Source organism: Colossoma macropomum, unplaced genomic scaffold (genome assembly GCF_904425465.1).
Source record: "Colossoma macropomum unplaced genomic scaffold, Colossoma_macropomum, whole genome shotgun sequence".
Taxonomy (NCBI): Eukaryota; Metazoa; Chordata; class Actinopteri; order Characiformes; family Serrasalmidae; genus Colossoma; species Colossoma macropomum.
Genome location: NW_023494806.1, coordinates 15,482,489 through 15,502,547, shown reverse-complemented (window position 1 = coordinate 15,502,547; position 20,059 = coordinate 15,482,489). Strand labels below are relative to the sequence as shown.

Here is a 20,059-nt window from a genome sequence, read left to right as displayed (position 1 = left end):
AAGACTGCTTTCTTGTTTGCTCACTTGTCTGTTGCACCTGAGGGTATATATGAAGCTGTATGTCACCCTTAGTCTGGCTTCTAAACACTATGGCAAGGACAGGATCTATGAACTGCCCAGGACAAAGTTGTCCAAGCCTCATTGCCTTGCTTTTAGCTGTGCTGTCATATTCTACCTTCATCCTGTCTAGTCATCTGTCATCTTTCTGCCAGTCACTGTGAAGGTTCCTTACTGCGTGGAACACAGCTATTTTAAGCCCCACGTCTGCTGTCTGCCCCGCTCAGCCCATATCTGAGGAGACGACTTCTCAGCTCTCATCACCGGCGAATGGATCGGATTAATGTCAGCGCAGAACTCTTAGCTTTGAAGTTTCTTCCAACTGATCTAAAACCGACGTTTTAAGAGCGGCCTGGCTTTGTGCCATTTTCGATCACAGTTCACAACTAGAATTAGAAGGCAAAGAAACCCAACGAAAAAGTCATAGCTGCTGAAACCACAATGTCACTGAGAAAATGGCCTCAGTTACTTTGGCTCGGGTATTTAGGTATCTCAGCTTGTGGCTGTGTAAGTTGTTCTGGCAGAGTGCCTGGGCTGTCATTAAGAGGCTGATAATGGTGATCTGAGAAGAGCTGTGAATGAGTCATCCTTCAGTGCCTGCCCCTGAGTGTCACTGTCTTCCTCTTGCCTGCTAATGACAGGCCACAGTGAGGGACCAGCATGGGGCTGAAACCCTTTGTCTCTAAAACCTCTCTCCGTCTATCAGACATTGAAAGCCCGGTGAGAAGACTCTGACATTTCTCGGCTCGGTGTGACATTTTGGATAGAAATTGGGACCCAGATGTTGGTTTTGTCCAGTTTTAAAGGTTAATTAGCAAAGGGTTATAGAGCATTTAACTCAAGTAGCACTGCAGAACTTAATTTCCAAAGTTTGCTCATTTGAAAAGTTCATATTGGACAGGGGAAAATGACATGTTGATGTATGATAGTGTATTTCTAGAGATCTCTCTGTTGAAAGCCCTGCAGAACCATTTACCGTTGCCAGTGGAGATCGGTATCTCCACTCTCCATCTGTTCTTGCAGCTAAATCCCAGAGTTGGACCCTCTAATCCTCTATCGGTGGTTACCCATCCACAGTCTAGAACCCCCAGGCTTAGTCACCATACCCTCCTGAACTCTGTTATGTCACCAAAGTCTGTTATGCCTGAGGGAGAAGATCCAAGAGAAGATGCGCAACCAATAGCTCAGTCTTCACAAACTACTAAGGTGAAGCTCCACTTATCCGTTTTTACAATGCATGAATCAGGGATTATATTTGTCATGTTGCATTCTAGACCAACTATGTTTTACTAGCTACTTTCTTTTTTCTTCAAGTTTTGTTGCAGCTGGAATTCCTTCCTTTTGCTGTCGTGTTCACAAACAATGGAGCTGTTCCCACTATTTCCCATTGTCCCCTTTGTTACATAAGGTGTGGGGATCAATCACTGGCCGGAAAGACAGCCTGAAAGGTCATTAGGGGAGGGACGATGGTGCCCCCTGCTTCAAGCAAAGGGAATCTAGAGTTACTGATGTGATCGATTGAGTGAGCCTGCGTAAGCAGGGCGTATCAAGCAGAAAGCTGATCCGAGGTCCAATCCCCTGCCACATTCACTCAGATATCCTGCCCTGGGGAACGCTGGGATAGCACAAAACATGTTTTGAGCTTCAGTGTGCGTCAATGAAGCTGCCCGTAGAGTCCCTGCAGTACAGTATGTCCTACATCTTTTAGTTGGTATATTCTTTGCTGTGTCCAGTAAAACATTTTTGTATGACAGAATATTTATTTATAAATGGCTTTTTCCTTTCATTTTAGCCACATCAAATGTTGACCTGTAAGAATGGCACAGAATGGCAGACATCATACAGTGCTTGCTGTGTGTTTTATGGCTCGAATGATTTGAAAATTTTGACACCGGTAATGATTTTCAGGAACTAACAATCTGTTAACTGATAATATTGGCCATTGTAATTTTATATTGTCACAGTTCAAACAGACTCACATTCTCCCAGATGATTCTTCACATATTAGAGCATAATGTGTTCACTGCAGCATGAAACTCATGGGTTATAATTAACAGTTATTATGGCATTTTCACCAATACTGATAAACTAATCTAACCTTAATATCGGCTGAATTTATAGGCTAAACAGTGCATCAGTCAGGCCATAGAATGTGTGTGGAGTTCTGCAGATAAAGACTAGCGATAAGCGATTGCTTGTACCTTTGCACTGTGTCCCTCGGAAACTCAAATGTAGGCTACAAACAGTAGGTTGCATGGGAATTGTGACATTTCAAGACCTTAAATGCTCCAGGGACAGTTAGCGTGTATGTTTGTGTGGCCAGGATTGCAGTAGGCCTTTACTGACTAACTCACACTGAGCCTTTGGCCGCGCTGCCGTTTGCCCCAGCCAGCTCACCACTGCGCGGAATCACTCTTCCCAGCAAACCACCTGGTCAACGTACAGGATCCAGGACACCCCTGCCCTCCTGTCCTACCTCCTGCCAGCTGCCCACACCCACCACCCTTACTCACCATTCACCATAGTGCAAACAGGAAGTTCACTGAATGTCAGCCCTATTCCACTAATTTAGCATTTCCACTTTAGTCAGCGGGAATGATGGGCTTTCCAAAGGCAGAAACTTCTTGGAACCTTTTATTTGGCTCTTCCGTTCTGACTGACTCGTAATAGAGCCTGCTGCTCTAATCCAGCGAGAGGCCTACTCTTCTGTTTGCTTTGGAAGGGTAACAGTGTAACAGTTTATAACCCAGTCCTCTTCTACATCAGTGCTTTGCATTTCCTGGCGGTGCCGGCTATGCGGATTGTAGCCATTCTTCTACAAATGTTTCCTTTTGAAACGAGTCCAAGAAAAGTGGCTTTGTGGCCATAACCTATAGTGGCATAATTTTTTTTTTTTTATGACATTTCTTAGTTTTCTTTAGTGTCAAAAATGACAAAAACGTGGCTGAAAAGAGGATGTTTTGTCCTCAAAACTAAATGCATAATAATAATTTGAATCAGATTCAGTTCATAGCAAAACATCTATGCTTGTTTCTACACCAGAAAATAGGAGTTTTCTAATATAATAAAGAGCTGCCTTAAAAATGTTGACTTATTTGGACTTCAGATAATAAGTTGATTGGCCATAAAACACAGATTCTTGTTCTGTGACCTTAATATTCAAAATTTTCTCAATTTCTTTAATATTCATGAAAAAATGCTCAAATTGTAAACCAGTCTGAACAGTAGCTTTAAGGTAAAGCAGCACTTTTTTACAGTTATTGAGTGAGACATAATTAATATATAATTGCTCCAGGCTTTTGTAATCATCAGCGCTAAGAGACTCACCAGAATCTCAAATAATCCTGGCTTGTTTTTGTTTATTAGAAAGTTCAGTAAATGCCCTTTTGCTAGGATGCCAGACACAGTTTTGTTGATTTATATGACTGATAAAACTGAGTTATACTCTTGTGCAGTGTTCCTATTGGCTAGCGTACTGGGCCCAAAGACCATTTTTGGGAAGGAATCTTTCTGAACATCACACCACCTCTTGATGTATGAAGTGTGACTAGCACAATGCTGTTATGTTCTTCGTACCAGGAGACGACTCAACAATTGCATTACACATCTATTAAAGTGACTCCTAATTATATAATGTTGCGGTAGGTTCTGCATTGACTCACAAATTGCTAGGTGTGTCCCTACTTAAATAGAGACGCTGTTATGTTTGCACAATAGAATAATTCATTCCATCATTTGTTATGACTATGCCCTGTCCACTCTGTGTACCTTATTATTTGGTGTCTTTACAAACAAGCTTGAAAGACTTGTGTAGAACCTGTTGCTAATGCCTTCTTGACCAAAGCAAACACCTTCCCCGCCCATAGTGAGACCAGCAATGGGCAAAATTATATCAATATACAAAATACAGATTTATAAATGTATGTGAAAAATCAAATAGATTCCTTTGAAAAAAAGAAAAATACTAGTAATGTTGATCTGATAAAATTGAAAGAGTAAAAAAATATAAGTATGTGCCATAAAGTCAGCATCATCATTCTGAGTGTTGCATCCCCAGCTTTTATGATAACAAATGATGCAATGTCTGAGCTAGTATGAATCATAGATTTTACCATTTTACCCTGATTTTAATGTTTGTTTCATTATTTTAAAATGTTCGGCAAGTATGAATTTAGCTCCAGGTGCAAAGTGTGACTAAGGACAAAGCACATTAGCAATAATGTAAGAGCCTTTAAACACTAAATACGTTTCCATTGTAAATAATAGTCACAACATATTATAGTGAAAAGGGTGAGCCATAAAATTTTTTGCTAACGTGTCTGTGGCACAAATGAGCCTAATAAAAGCACTAATGAAAATAATTTTTTTGTATTTTGAAAATGCAAAAATACAGAAATATACCGTATATTTATACAAATTACATATGGATTTTGTAATTTCTACACATTACAAAGTGTTTTGCTAGTTTGGACCATGGCTTTTACAAATCATCATTGTCAGGATAAAACTTCAGATCTTCATGACATCATTTGAAATCACCTAATGCCCTTTACCTTATGTCAAAATTTCGTGATGAATGGACCCACAGAAATGGTCCAAAATGATTTATAATAAAAGAATCTGTCTTTAACTTAAGAGTGAAGATTTTTCTCCAGTAAACAGATTATTTAGGAGATGCAAGGTTTTGCTGTGACAGTGACAGTGTGGTGTCGTATGAGAAGAGATTCTATTAGATTGTTGTGACTGTATGAGAGGAGAGAACCCTCTTTTTTTTAGGTGCTTTCTGCTTTGAGCTAGAAGGCCGGGCCCCATTTTAATGAACAGAGGTAGAACTGAAAGAGCACTGGTGAACAGGAAGGAGATGTGTGGTGGGTGAAGAGGAAGAAGGAGCTGTGAAAATTGCTATATACCATAGACATAAACATGTAATAAATATGTCATAGCTGCAGTCACATTGTCACTGCCCAAAAAAAGTATAATCTTTTGCAATCTTTATTTTTCTACTTCATTTGCATTTAGCAGCTGCACTTTACATTGTATGAAAAGTTCATGATGAATTGACCAATAGAAATGCTTTACACTGACTTACATTAAAAGTAAAGAATGTTTTTGCCTTCTCCTGTAAAGTTACTATGCTTTAGTTTAGACGGTCACAATGTTCCGTCTTGAGTTGTTATGACTGATTTAGTTCAGTAATTTGACAGTGTCATGTTACCTTTAGCGGTAATTGTCATGACAGATGTGGTGATGTTATGGCATTTGGCATGACAATAACCAGAAATGGTAACATGACACTGTTGTAATACTGAAATGCAGAAATCTTAAGTGTGTTGATATGATTTACATATGGATTTTGTCCATGAGCACATGCAAAAAAGCAAAGTGGTGGTGTAACATTGCAGTGTGACACTGTGATATTGCAAAACAAATGTAACAACTAGCACCAATCAACAGATCACTCCAGCATGTTCATTAGTAAGCTCTGTAATATATTAATACATTTTTCTCCGTTTGAATTTTGTTTAGAATATTATGACAGTGCCAAATTGTGAATCTATAATCCAGAATCAAATTGTAGGCTGAGTATATCATAACATCTCTACAAAATAGTGTTTTTGTATTTTAAATGCATGTGTCAGATACATGTACCTGAAATACTGCACATCTATGCTATGCTTATTAACATAATTGTACCATAATCCATTGAAATGATATTTTCTTGTTGTATTGACTCCACACACCCCGTCTTGTCTACAGGCTTTTTATTTTATTGCTCTGTTTTAAAACATTAGGTTATGAAAAGATGCAAATATGTACTTTTCACCTGGGAAAAATTATTTAAGGTACACAATTGGACATTGTTTGTACCTTGATGAATGAAAAATGTAGCTGCACAGAATCTTTATTTCTAACAATGTGAGCAAGACCTGTATTAGCATCTTAGCGGTGATAAAGATGTTGTGATGAACGGAGCATTAAATCCACTCGAGCTTTGATAGATCCATCTGTAGCCGGTCATCTATCACCCAGCACGCTGCCAGTTTGGCAAGTATGTCCCCTGGCCTTCCCCATTTGGGCCTGAAAGAGTCCCCCCCGGAGTATAAGTCATACCAAAATCTGTCTGCGAAAGACAAGGTCGTCTCTCGGAGCAATATCACAGCACTCTATATGCACCAGCAGAAAATGCAGTGTCATAGTTTAACCTTCATCATCTGAGTCAGCAAAACAGGTGTGTGCTGCAGAGTAAGCGGGTTGTTAGAGAAATTGTGTAGATATGCAAATATTGAGGAATTAGAATCATTTTGTGTTGGTTTCTTTATATATCGGTGTTAGTGATGATAGATGGACGGGGCATATAGCTCGAGCAGTTTTCATTTGCTAAGTGGATGAGGTCAGTTTGGTTATAAAGTGAGCGTTCACTTGATGTAAGAGAAGGGTTTTATTTCTGCAGGCAGTAGTTTCAGTAGGTATTCAAACATACACTCACACTAGCTTTTCACTATATGAAAAAAATCTAGTTGCGATGATATTTCTACACATTTTAATTGTGACACATCTCGCAATATGTTACTGCTTTGGTCAGTCAGTAATGTGGATGGTAAACAACTGCTCTGCAAACTGTTCAGAAGTCAAAAAACAGGACTTTCCAAAAGTGGGGTTCAAAAAATGATTGAAGGATAAAGATGGGACTCCTAACAACCATGCAAGGCCTGGTAGACCACGAAAACTGTCGCCATCAGATAAACAGCACTTATAGCTTTCTTTTTTGAGAGAGAGGAGAAAATCAAGCTCTATATTAGCTCCAGATAATATCCATAGATGTTTCTGTCCGTCCCTCTATTGTAAGAAGACAACTCAACACTATGAGTCTGAAAGGATGTGTAGCTGTCAAGAAGCTGTTACTGAGAAAAGAAAGCAGACAGAAGAAAATTTGCACATCAAACAAAGAAGCTGCTGGTGTTTTCAAAACAGTGAACTGACCACTCCAGAGTCCAGACCTCAACATCACTGCATGTGTGGGGTTACTTTGGTTGTGGGACATAGAAATTGCAGCCAACTTCTAAGACTGAACTTTGGAGGTGTGTAAAAATATCTCTGCAGATTTCTTTGGAGAACTGAACACAGCACTCATCATTCATTTATTCAAGCAAGCATTCATCTTTTCTGCGCAGGGCCTCATAGAAACCTAGTGACAGTGTGCCAACTGTGTCTGCAGCTCTCATAGGCAGACCTGTATAGACCTGGGAATGCATGAAAGCAGCTAAAATTATTTAAGCATAAATGTGACAAATTAAAGATGATTGTTGCTCTTTTGTTCATTGACTCAGCTGCTTTGGGTTTTAATTCAGGGACCCTCCAGAGACACATCTTCTGTGTGTTCTGTGTCTCGCTGTCTGTCTCTTTCTCTTACACACTCTCACAAGTACATTCTGTCGCTCACTCTCAGTCACTCTCAGTCACTCTCACTCTCTCATTCTCTCTCTCTTTTCTTTCCTTGCTATAAGTGCTTTGGTTTCTGTGTGCTTTGTGTTATATAACAACAAATGCCTGGCACAGCTGGCACAGGCCCATGTCCCAGGACACTGAGCGATGGAATAAGGTCTTTGCAGTAAATTTAGCTCGTTTTCTGGCCTTTTTTATCTGTATGGTCTGGCCTATTATTCATTTGATTATCATTGGCCAAGTACTAATCTTTTAGCTGAATGTTTATCATTCCATTTATTTTTACCTATGAAAACACTTATGTATGTTTTGGTATACTATTCAAATCTAATTCTTTAATTTTATATTTGATTACATAGTGAACTACACAGTGAACTACATTCATATTTGATTCACTTTCTGCATCCACAGGTTCTGCACGGCCAACTTTTTCCACTTGTTTCAATGTCAAATAAAAACATACTGCAAAAACATGACAAAAATGACATTTTTTCTTAATGCAAAAACAAGACTGTACACACAGCCACACAACAATAATGTAACATCAATAATAACTCTTCCTCTAATGAACACAAATACGGTGTTGATTACAAGTTTAGAATCTACTTCTGACCAATGCTTTGGTTAACACTGCAGCTTCTAAAGGTTCATGATGTTTGACCTGGAACACAAACCGATGTCGACTGTCAAGGCGCTGTTAATGAGAAAAGACAGAAAAAACGTCTGTCCTACAACACTGAAACTGGACATCTGAGATGAGTCTAAATTTGTATTTGAGATTACTTTGATTGTGAAAAGTACAAAGTACAACAAACTTCTGAGACTGAACTTTGGAGGTGTGGAAAATTATCCCTGCAGATTTCTTTGAAAAACAGAAAGAAGTCACCTGAAAGGAGTGGAAGCTGTAAATAAGGGAAAGAGTGGACACACTAAATACCGAAAACAATGATGCTTAGTGTTGAAGTTTTTGTGTAATTTACTGTTTTATATCTTTTTGAGGGCTGAAAAATGAATAAATTGTACTGAACGGTCATTTTGGCTAGAAATTTAAAAAAATGAACTTGTGGTAATCCACATGTATATAAAACAGATCCAAACACACAGACATAATTAGACACAGTAGTAACTTCGACTGTTGGCCATTTTTGGCTCTCCGTTCTGCAGAATGATGTCCTGTTGATTTCTTTGTGAAATATGGTCTGAACTCTTGGGCTCGTGGTCTCAAGGCTTTTAAAAATGCATGAAAAATATATAGCCATAAATCATACAGCTATGTCCAGAGGGTTATGAGAGCCCATGCTGCTGAAATGTCAGGGTGAACATGTTGTGTAAAAGATGGTGGGAATGCAGAGTGTGTTCTTTTTTTAAAGCTTCTACTGTACCAGGACTTCAGCTGATGTAACTACTGTCTTCTGTCTGTTTCAGATTTGCTTCCTGGTGTCAGCATTCAGGGGCAGGATGTTCTCAGAAGACAGCTGTGCAACTCTGGGCCTCTTCTTCCACTACTTTCACCTCAGCCAGTTCAGCTGGATGCTCATACAGGTTGGAGCCAAGCACAGTATCTAATCCATAATAGAAGCCAAATCATTTAAAGTGATAGTTTAGCCAAAATCTAATTGCCACAGTTCTACTGTTCTCAAATGCAGCCGAGCAGACATGTTTGGTGCCTGAAGTTTGCTTTTTTAGTTTTAGTGCTGGAGCTAAAAAGTTAATTTAGCTAACAGGTTTGGGCACACCTGGTCAGATTATGTGTTTTGTTGATTTTCTATGCTAAATAAGTAAACAATCCTCTGCAGAGAACACACATCTGTACATTTTAATACACGCAGTTACTGTTCATTAACTGAATTTAACATGTAGGAAAAATAAAACATAAAGGTTATGGTACATTCTCTGTTTTATGTGTTTTTCCAACATGTTAAACTCAAAAAATAAATAGAAATCGTGCGGTAGAATTTGCAGCAAATATATAAATTTATTTAATGTAGAGAATGTGTTAACTTACTTAGAAAATCTTCAAACATTTGCATACGACTGTATATCCCCCAATTAGCACTGTGTAAACTGTATGCTGTCATCATTACTCACCTCAAACAGTGTCAAGTTGTTAGGTGATCTCATTCAGGCCAGTTTAACTGTCAGAACCTAGCACTGGCATATTTTTACTGCAAATGGTTTCACACATTTTTAGCCCTTAAATGATATTTTAATTCACAATTGTTGTCAACATCTTATTGCACAAATTGTGATGTCCTCAGTGTGAACGGCCAGCGACTCCTTAAGTTCTAAATTATGTACAAAATACACTGCTACAACATTTTTCCCCTCACAATAACTATAAAATTGTCTGTAACATCAAAACAGATGTAGAAATGTTCAATTTTGCAAGCATATCTATTTTGTCTCTTCTCTTGAGAATTCTGCCACTAGAATCATACAAAATACACTCCTGTAACTTTTTCCACCAACAGAAGCTGATTCATTACTCACTCCTGGTAATTTCCCAGCAATTATCTAGGTATCATGCCATTTGTTCCTCAGGCTTGCGTTCACACTTAACCTCAACCTATCGTTAAATTCCCCCCCATAAAAGTGCCTGTCTGAAAGGGGCTGAAATTTGTTTATGTTGTTTGCCACACTGTTGTGACGTACTGTTCTTTATTAGCATGGACAAAAGTACAAGCTATGTTTTAATCATAATTAAGCGCAATGCATGTTACGCTAAGGTTATCTCTTGAAGCAGAACTTTTTTTACTAGAAACAGATTACACAACAGCCTTTAATGATCTTTATCATAAGTATTCTATTGAGATTAAGCTGGTTTTGTTGAGAGTGACTTGATTTCTATGAGTGTAAAGGGAATCAAGAAACAGTTCCCTTCCAAGCTCATTTTAAAATTTTGGCCCCATCTTTCAACTTTCTTTGTAAATCTGATTAGGAGATCGGAATTATCAGAACAAACAAACAAATATCAAAGGTATCAGCGCTTAACTAGTAATTTAGAAATTACTCTTGGCCTGGCTAACTTGCTTCTCCTTCCACTCTCAGCTCAGATAGGCTCCAATTTAAAACAAAAATAGGCCTCATTCATCCCGGCCTACTTAAAAAACACGTGTTTTTACGTAATCTCATGCACGACTTGCTCCAGCTACGTGTAGTTCTGCTTGCATGGCTCTTTGAGAAGGAGACGTTTTAACATGCCTACTGCCCCTTTTCCGAGACCTTTCACAAATCCTCAACCAACTCTCATCCTTCAGCCCTCACCCTTCTCCCTTCTGGACTAATCCTTTTTTCACCGCCCCTCAAAAGTTCTAAAATTGCTGCATATGGCCTTGAATATAACCTCACCCAAGTTACGAAGGTCAGCTTGTTCTCCCAGGGCTCAAGAAGCAACAGGATGTGGCATGAACGTGCTCAATGAAAGTTAGAAGAACATTGCTCGTAATCCCTACACACAGATGCAAACATTGGGGCCTTGGTTGTTTTTCTCTTTCTGTATGAAAAGGAATTGGACCCAGTACAGACCCAAGAGGTACGCCCCTAACCCAATGCGACCTTAAGCTCTCAAAATCAAAGACTGTTTTTCTCACATAAGGGATAAGCTGTTTTTTACCTCAATGTTGAGCAAAGTGAATGGGGGGGGGTTGTTTATATAGGGGAGATAATCCCCTTTTGAATTTGATATTTATTACAGTGAGCACTGAAATATTACTGTGAGGTACTCAGAGAATGCTAATCTGCTAGGGTTGTGTGAGGTCAAACATGTACATGCTGTCAGATGTTTTTCAGGATATTTCACATTCTATTCTAAAGTTCTGAAACAAATAGGTCACAGTAACTCTGATTACCTGCATGCGTGTGTGTTTAAATGTGCGTCTGAGCAGAAATACACATGGAACTAATTCTTGCTCAGTTAGTAATGGGAAAGGTAAACCATGATTCAGAGTGGAAAGTATTTATGTCCTGAAACAAAATGTGTTGGGCAGGTGCTGTTTTTCTTATAATCACAGCTGGCAAATCATATCAGAATTAATGGCAGCCTTAGGCTAGATATGTGAGTAATTAGTGCTCCTCTTTCTCATTCACTTTGGGTGTCATGATCTCTTAGTTTTTCCCTTTTCCTCTGTTTTATTAATTCAAAACCCTTTTCTGGTCTGGCTTTGTCTAGTTGTCATTTGCCTATGTGCCTGCATTTGCCTATATCTTGTCTGTATTTCAGTCAAGTGTTCTCTTTCTTTGTCTTACCAAGTCCATGAAGGAATTAAAAACTTCAGCAGTTAGCAGTTTTTCTCATGAAAGCTATCTGCCTATTACAAATCCAGGACTGGTGCCTTCTTTGTGGAATTCACAACCAATAAATGATCGTAATGGAGCCGTAATGTCAACTGATTTATTAGCCAAAATGTACATCAGTGTCACCCAAGTACATCCTCTCAGTCAATGAAGATCAAGTTCTAAGGAGAAGTGTACATTCCCATCTCTTCTTTACAAGCCAATCAATGAAGACCATTGATTTGAGAGGTCCCTCCCAAGCCTAATGAATCAGATTTCGGTGGCTAGCCAGCATCTGTCTAAGTGGAAGTCTCCAGTCAGTCATAGTTGGAAGGCTAGGGACTCATGGCATGGTGCCAGCTGGATGACATACCCACTGAAAACGCATCAAGTATTCCATAGGCACATCTAGCTCTCCCTGAGCTGTTGTTAATTCAGACTTTCACACAGTTACATAATAACCGGGAACTCTCCCATTTTCCTGAGCTTCTTCCAAGACCAGCACAGCAGAAAGGTGCTGCAGCTACTCCATATCCCATTAATATAGCTATTACTGATGGAAATAGATAAAAGTGTAAGCTCAGGGAGTTTCAGTGTATCTTTTCATTTATTCAACATAAGCATTTCGCTGCTTGAGGTTATGTAACTCTAAGGCTCGTGGAGGTTGCATGTCAAAGGTTAGAGGTCTTATGATATCAGGTGTTGACCTCATTGATGCCGCACTAGAGATCAGTCCAAGAGCTCTGGTAAACATCAACTAATCTGGGAACAAATAGTTCCAAAGTGGAATATTTTGAATAATGTGGGGCTTTTAAGGTCATGTGAAGCCAGTAAGACTGGAACTTAACAACTGTAAGATGTAAAACATTTGAAGATTTACAGATTTATGAAGCAGTTGAGTCATGTGAGAAGAAACGACCTGAACCACACTGTTCACTGAGAAGGTTTTTTGTTATTTGCACACATGTATTTTATATATATATAGTATATATATTTATATATATATATATATATATAGTGTTATATGCCAATTATTGTGAAAGGCTTTCAATTGAGTGAATGTAATTATAACTCAAAATCATGAGTTGTTAAGTCAGTATTTTGTGGCCGCCAATTATCTTAAATCAGTCGAGTACAACCAACTCAAAAGATATATCTCCTGCAGGTGAGTACACAGATAGACCCCAGGGCAGGCTTGAGCCCCTGTCAATTGGCCCTCAGACTGTGAAGGTGCCCTCTTTGTCAGCGTGTGTAATAATTATGTTCTGTAGTCTTCAAAATCCATTCTGGCTCAGGTCGGCTCAGGTTCCATGAGCTTCATTGCTCTTGTGCGCCCACCACTGGTGCAGTACCGGTGACTGTGGAAACTCTACTTGGGCAATAAAGTCCACGTTTAATTCACATTCATAGAAATAAGAGCTATTTAACAGAAATCAGCGGTCTGCTAAGAATGCTGGGAAGCTCCACCTTCCATCTGGCTTCTTGTCTACTAATATGACGTCAGACATAAAACCTTATCTACAACTGCAAATAGGACTCTACTAAATAAAAAATCAACTTAAAAAAAAAAGAAATGGTTGAACAAACTCAATATGTTTGATTTTGTTGAACTGTTAGATATGTTTGAAGTTTTCCCTCATTCAATCCAGTGAATGTATTTCAGCACTGGAGTTTATAGGACACAGGTCAGGTAAGCCCAACAGTAAAACCTGCATTTTACAAAAGTAAAATATAAAACCTTGGATTCTTATGTTTTCAGCTGACTCGAAAAGAGCAGTTGGGTCATGTGGCAAGAAATGATCCAAACCACACAAATACTTCCACATCAAGATGAAATCATAAGTTTTAAAAGCTCTCAGGTATCAGGCAGTTCATGCTTTATAAGCCACAATGTTCAAACAGATCTGCATAGTGAGTTGGGCTGGTGTAACAGACAGATCAGTGACTGCAGAAACGTTTATTTGACTCGGTGAATGCTTTTAAAGGTGTGATGTTGAGAAGATGCAGAATTTTAATGGTGAATAATGTTCTCCTATAAATAAATGTAGATGTGTTTTTCTTCTGAGATGTGTTAATCTTCACTTAATGACGTTACGGAGACGTTACAATGAAATTTGCTTCCCCATTTCTTGTAATCTCACAGTTCTTGTACATTCTCTGCAGGCCGTGAACTTTTGGCAGACGCTGGTGATGAATGACGAGCACACAGAGAGACGCTATCTGCTCTACTTCCTGCTGAGCTGGGGGCTTCCTGCCCTGGTCATCATTATCCTCGTCATAGTGCTGCTGGGAGGTTACGGCTGGAACATTCATGATGTCTACGGGCTGGTGCATGGAGATCTGTGAGTGTCTACAGATGCATATATACTGACCTTCAAAGATTTGAGGACACATTGCATTTTTGTTTCTCACCCTTTTTTTTTCAGCTATATAAAAAAAGGTTTTTGTAACATAAAATAGCATTTTACTGATACTTTGGGTGTATTATTCCTCAACACTCAGCTTCATGCTCGTCAGAATGTTTCCTTGGTATGAAGTGCAGCCTAAATAATGAGGGTCAAACTCTTAACAATAGCACATATTGGTCCAATTAAGGTTTAAACAGCTGAAAGGTTTGTTGTGACATCACAACAAGGGGATAAAGCGTGTGGAGTTTGGCATTATTCCCAGGGTAGCGCTGTTGAAAACATGCACATGGGTCAGGCTAGCTTTGAGGTGGCAAACAGGGTACTAATGCTTTTATGTAATTCAAGAGTAAAACATAGTTTTTGTAAATATAACACCAGTGAAATTGGAACATGAGTGACTGTAACACCACTGACTTAGTTTTAAAGTCACATTGTAGAAAATTACAAATGCTGCATTTATGTTTGTTATTTTATTTCAATTTTGAAATCACAATGTTTAATGAGTGACACCACTAATCTTTTTTCAACACATGAAGCTGTCGGTATTTAACCAAATTTATCAGAAATATAAAGTTTAATCATGGGCTTCTCAGAGTTAGTCTTTCTTCCTTTGAGATATCCAAACAAGAAATCTTTAAAAAAAAATCCTTTTTTTTTATACAACATTTTGTATTTCACGTAGTACACCAATGACAGAAAGTCTTGGGACAAAATCTGTTACCAAAATAAAGCTTTTTTTAATATTTGAAATGAATTTAGCATAGGACAGGCAGTCATTTTAATGCATATGTACAATGTGAGCTGAAGAACAAGCATCAAAATTGTTGTTTTACATAAAAATGAATACTTAAAATCTTCTGTGAAGTAACTGCTGTGACATGCTGTTTTTCATCCACAAACTGGTTAAAAAACACCAACATAAAGATTCAGAGAGAAGAGTAATCACATCATCAACTTTCTGTGCTTTATTCTTATTTCGAGCTCAGTTTCTTGGCTTCAGATTTGTGGGACACCATTTGCCACTGCAGTGCGAAAATAACGTGCTTATCACTGTTGTCGGAAGAAAACATCGTATCCCTAAAATAATAACTTTACAGGAGAAGGAAAAAACTTCTTTAGTTTTAATGTAAGTCAATGGAACCATACTTTTTTCCAATTTGTTGTGCCCTTCTGTTTGCCCATTCATCATAAAATTACAGACAATGTAAAGGGTAACAGGTGTTTTCAAATTATGTCAAAAACAGAAAAACGTTTTCTTCCAACAGCGGCGCTGTATTGAAAACAATTTCATAAGTTAGGTGTCCCAAGACAATTGACAGGCCATTGTAAGCGTGATCTGTTCTGTAATTACACAAGGCTCTTTCTAATCCTTAAATGGAAAGAATAGGCTCAGATAACCCGACTGGCTTCTTTTCTCTTCTTGTCTGTTTCTCTTCTTGTCTGTGCCCCTTTTACAGTACCCTGCCTAGGCTGGGTGAAGGTGGGCTGTGCTGTTTGTAGGGATTAAAGCAGGGCTATTTTTAGCTGCTCTGTGGTTATGAGGTCACAAACTGGTGCCTGTGCATACATTCAGTTTTACACCCCGCCCAGCCTCGGGTGATAGTGAAGGGCTTTAGTTTCTTCTCTCCTTCCTCCTTCTGAGCAGCATTCCTCAGTCTCCAGGGCGGGTACAGTCCCAGCCTCCTCAGGAAAGGTAAATATGCCTCTCGCGGAGAGACAAACAAGTGATGTCACCTCACCTCATCTCTCACACGGCCTTCCAGTTCCCGCCTCTACACAAGGAAGCGGCCTTCAAGGCTGTGCGGACTGGCACGTCTTGGAGGAGTTTAATTACAGAAACGTGTTCATTGTACTTCATATTACTCACTTCTACCCACACGGAAAATAAGGTGACATTACCAGAGTTGTAAACTCCTGTTAACCTGTTAGCATCTTGTTGGATAACAGTGGCTGTGTTAATGATTTGCTATTGCTAGCTATCACACTATGTAAATGGTTATTTTTTTCAGTAATCTTTTACACTAGGCAGAGGAAAGAGAGGCGCATTCTACCACGGAGAAAATGTAACACGTTTTAATATTTTATTCAGATAAACAAGTTCAAGCAGAATATTGTTTTTAGCTTTCTTCTCAACAATTGGATGGACGTTTCCCAAGATTCATCCTGAGTCCAAAAGTCACAGAATTCACACCTGTATTGTTTCAGTCGCTCTCTCGATGGCTGTAATATAGCACTGTTTTGAATTATGCAGTCAGCTGACAATGAGAGCTGGCCAAGCTAAAGTACAGCTTCTACACAATGGGGTTAGTTTTAACACAGTGTTACAACTAAACCTCCCAAAGTAAACAATGACAGACATTAATTCCTCCCAATATGAATTCAGAACAATTCATTTTTTGTAGGTTTTCATGCAGATTCATAAGCAATGTACTGCCAGTGCTGTACGAAGAAAAGAAATTTCAGTTTTTGTACTCATTATATTCATACCTGCTGTTCTAGTTTGTAGTCAAAGATAAATTCACCACATTTGACACAACTTCTTTCACTAATCATGTGCGTATATTTTTTCATTTTTAAGTTGGAAACATCATCTGGCTCAAACATCATAGAACTGCATCAATTTACCAAACTTTGTAGCAACTGTTACAGCAAACCCCCTTCTGTTACAATTAACCCCCCCCCAAAAAAGTCACATTTACTTAAACATGTCATGTCACTTGTTAAGCAGCTTCTAAGATATTCAACAGAGTAATAAGTACACATTGTATTCAATTAAATCACACAGTAAATTCTAATTACCTGCACCGATAGTTTTTATGTGTTGCTCCAACATTCAACTTAATATGGTTATGTTCTACTAATTAAAGTAGAATAAGCAAATCAGGTTAATAGGTTTGACTTAGATCTATATAATTTGATTATGACTAAGTTGTGACTGTACTGCTGAGCTGTCATACAGTTATCCTAAGCAGTACAACAGCCACCAAGACAGCATGAAGAGGATGAGCGAAAAAAGCAAAACAGTATGCAAACAGATGATGCCAGGAGCCAGTGGGTAAGATGTTACTCAACAAGGTCATAAACATTCTTGCTAAAAAACAAAGTTTATGTTTTCATTTGTAGGAGAGAGGTGTAGATATCGGTCTTGCTAAAATACTTTTAAAATTATTCACCAAAACCAAAACTGTATTAGGCTGTGCTCTGCTGTCCCCTAGTCTTTTACACTGGGTCAATAATTAATCAGTAAAACTTTATTTGTCCATTAGAGGATATTTCATCAACAGACAGTTTTACATTAACCACATTAACCACAAACAAACACCACACATGACCTCTGCCCCTTAAAACATCTCCTCATAAAAATGTAGAAGCATCATCAGGAGATATGGTGCAGAACCTGAATTCTCCAATAGTGGTGTACTAAAACTACTTAAACATGACTAGCTTAAGTCTACTGGTTGACCAGAAGCCCAAAATGTCTAAAAGAGACGATTTGAAGTTACAAGTTTATGTTAAGTGTGCTTAAATGGACCAATTACTGACCAAGTGTGCTGGAAAAAGATAAACATTTACTGTGTGTATTTGTTGTCAGACAAACTTTGCAAGTCTAACACTTTTCAGCCTTGGAAAGAAGCTGGAGTAACTGTTTTTGTGCCTTCTGCCAAATCCTCTATCTCCCCTGTCTAGCAATCCACAGGAAACTGTCTTTCCTCTTCACTCTTCTGAGCTGATTGCTATTGACAGCTCTCACTCTCAAAATGACACTTGAACCATCCCACCACCTGCCGCTGCCAATAGTTTTATAATAATGTCAAATATAAAGTGATCAGACCACCTAGAGCCTGTAGGGCTGCCCTTGTACATATGTACCTGAAGAACAGGAAAGTGGAAAAAAGCCAAGTTTTTGTAGCGTGCACCCAGCATTAGCAGGACCTGTTTTTTAATCATATTGATTGGTTTCAGCTCTAATTAGGCTGCCTGCTCTGAATGGCCTGTAGACCATTAGGCCTCACTGTTAATCCGCTGACTAAATAACACCTGCTGGTAAAGCTTTTCAGCTGGACGGGATGCACAGGATGAGGTTGCCATGAGAACCCGTCAACTGCCATTATTCAGTTTCAAATGACCTTTTAAGAACGTCAGGATTACCTCAAACTTCATAAAATGAGTCTTTATGAACAGCTTTGTTACAGGAGCCTGGCTGTAACTGAAATGGATCCCCCACTCTCTCATTAGTATTGTGCTATATAAGGGAGAACTGTATAGTTTACTAAACAGCAATACAAATGCATTCATCAATAAACGAGTTTAGGGGAGTGTACTGTTTTATAGTGTTTCATATAGGAGTAGACAGAGTCTTATGAATTTCTTTTTCATTGGGTCAGTGGCAGTGGTCAGTGGTAGAGCTAGGCCATCAGTGTAGGATATAAATGTTAAAACTCAAAAAATTGATTGCACGCTTTGTAAATCAAAACACTGATTCTTCAGGCAGTTACTGATTATATTAGTAGATAATCTGACATGTAAGACTTTCAGTTTAAATCCTGAAGTCCTAACTAATAGGAGAGCTTGTTTGGCTGTATCTAGATACCACAGAGGTTAAATCTTGATTGGATAGTTTTCCATTGGCTGTTTTAAGGATCTACCGCTTTTTTTTAATCAAAACTGATCAGTGAAATAAGAGAATTGCTACATTACTTGTACAGTTTAAATACAACAAGATTATATTAAATTATTACAAACACAGGCCTCCTCTGAAGGCCTAGAAGCATCTGAGGTTTCCTCACTGCTATTGACGTTAAATAACGTTCCTCTGTCAATTGCTTATTAACAAGATACTTGCTTTACACTTTGATATACATTCAGCTGATATAGTAATCTGTGGTGTTCAGTAAAATCTATAAGTGCTCTGTGGGAGAGTGTCCAAGTCATAAAATAGACTTACAGTCTTAAAGATATGTCCTAAAGGCTTATCCTGAAATACTTGTATTTAAATAGCACTACTGGATAGAAGGACAGTAATTTAAATGTTATTATTTATGTGTTATAGATTAGTTCTGTTAACCTAAAATGTGACTAAAAGTAAAAAAATGAAGAAAGACCCTTCTACAAGTAGTTGTGTTCAAACTTGTGCCTAGTGTATGCATGACGCATTACATGTATACACTAATTCCCCTAGAAGCATTTTTCCAAAGTCTGTGAAGGATTAAACAGTGGATAATGATAAAGCCTGAGCATTTCTGATGTCGTACGTAAGCGCACATAATATGAGTGGAGAGCATTTTGTTTACTTGCCCAGTGATTAACAGCTCTCTGCCACCTCCCACCACTCCCTGGGGCCATTTATCGGGCCAGTCTACGTCAGCTAGCTTTGTGTGACCTCTCTCTATTTTCTTAATCTGTCCTCACTCTATCCCTCTCTCCACCCTTTACTGTTAGTCAGCAGGCTACAGTTACAGCTCTGCCTCAGCGTCTCTCCATCTCCCCAACGTGGAGCTAATATTACGACAAAGCAGCAGGAAGACATGGTCGCCGTGTAGGATATGTGACCTTCAGAGTGTAAAAAGAGTAACTTGTTTACTTCTCATAGTTTAGCAGTGAAAAGCATAAAAGAGTAATGCCGTTCTGTTTCCTATCATATTGCACTGGACTTTCCACTGCATAAAGTGGGACTATTAGGTGACAACAACCTTTACAGAGAATTTGGTGCTCAATGTAATCTGATGAGCAAGACTGAGAGACTTGCAGAGAACCTTTATCTCTTCTGGACAAGGGTGTAGTTTTGGTTTCAGATATGGTAGAGAAGTGCTATGGAGTTGGAGCCCACCCTCAACACACACTAAGTTCTGTATGACAGCAGCTATTGACAATGTTAATGT

General features: G+C 38.7%; 1 protein-coding gene across 1 annotated transcript in view; it reads left to right on the top strand.

Moving 5' to 3' along the window:
* adgrv1 (adhesion G protein-coupled receptor V1) overlaps positions 1-20,059 on the top strand; it is a 223,078-nt gene that overhangs the window by 156,862 nt on the left and 46,157 nt on the right. The window contains 2 exon segments of the mRNA XM_036598204.1: positions 8,926-9,042; positions 13,936-14,114. Coding sequence (XP_036454097.1) covers positions 8,926-9,042; positions 13,936-14,114 — 296 coding nt within the window.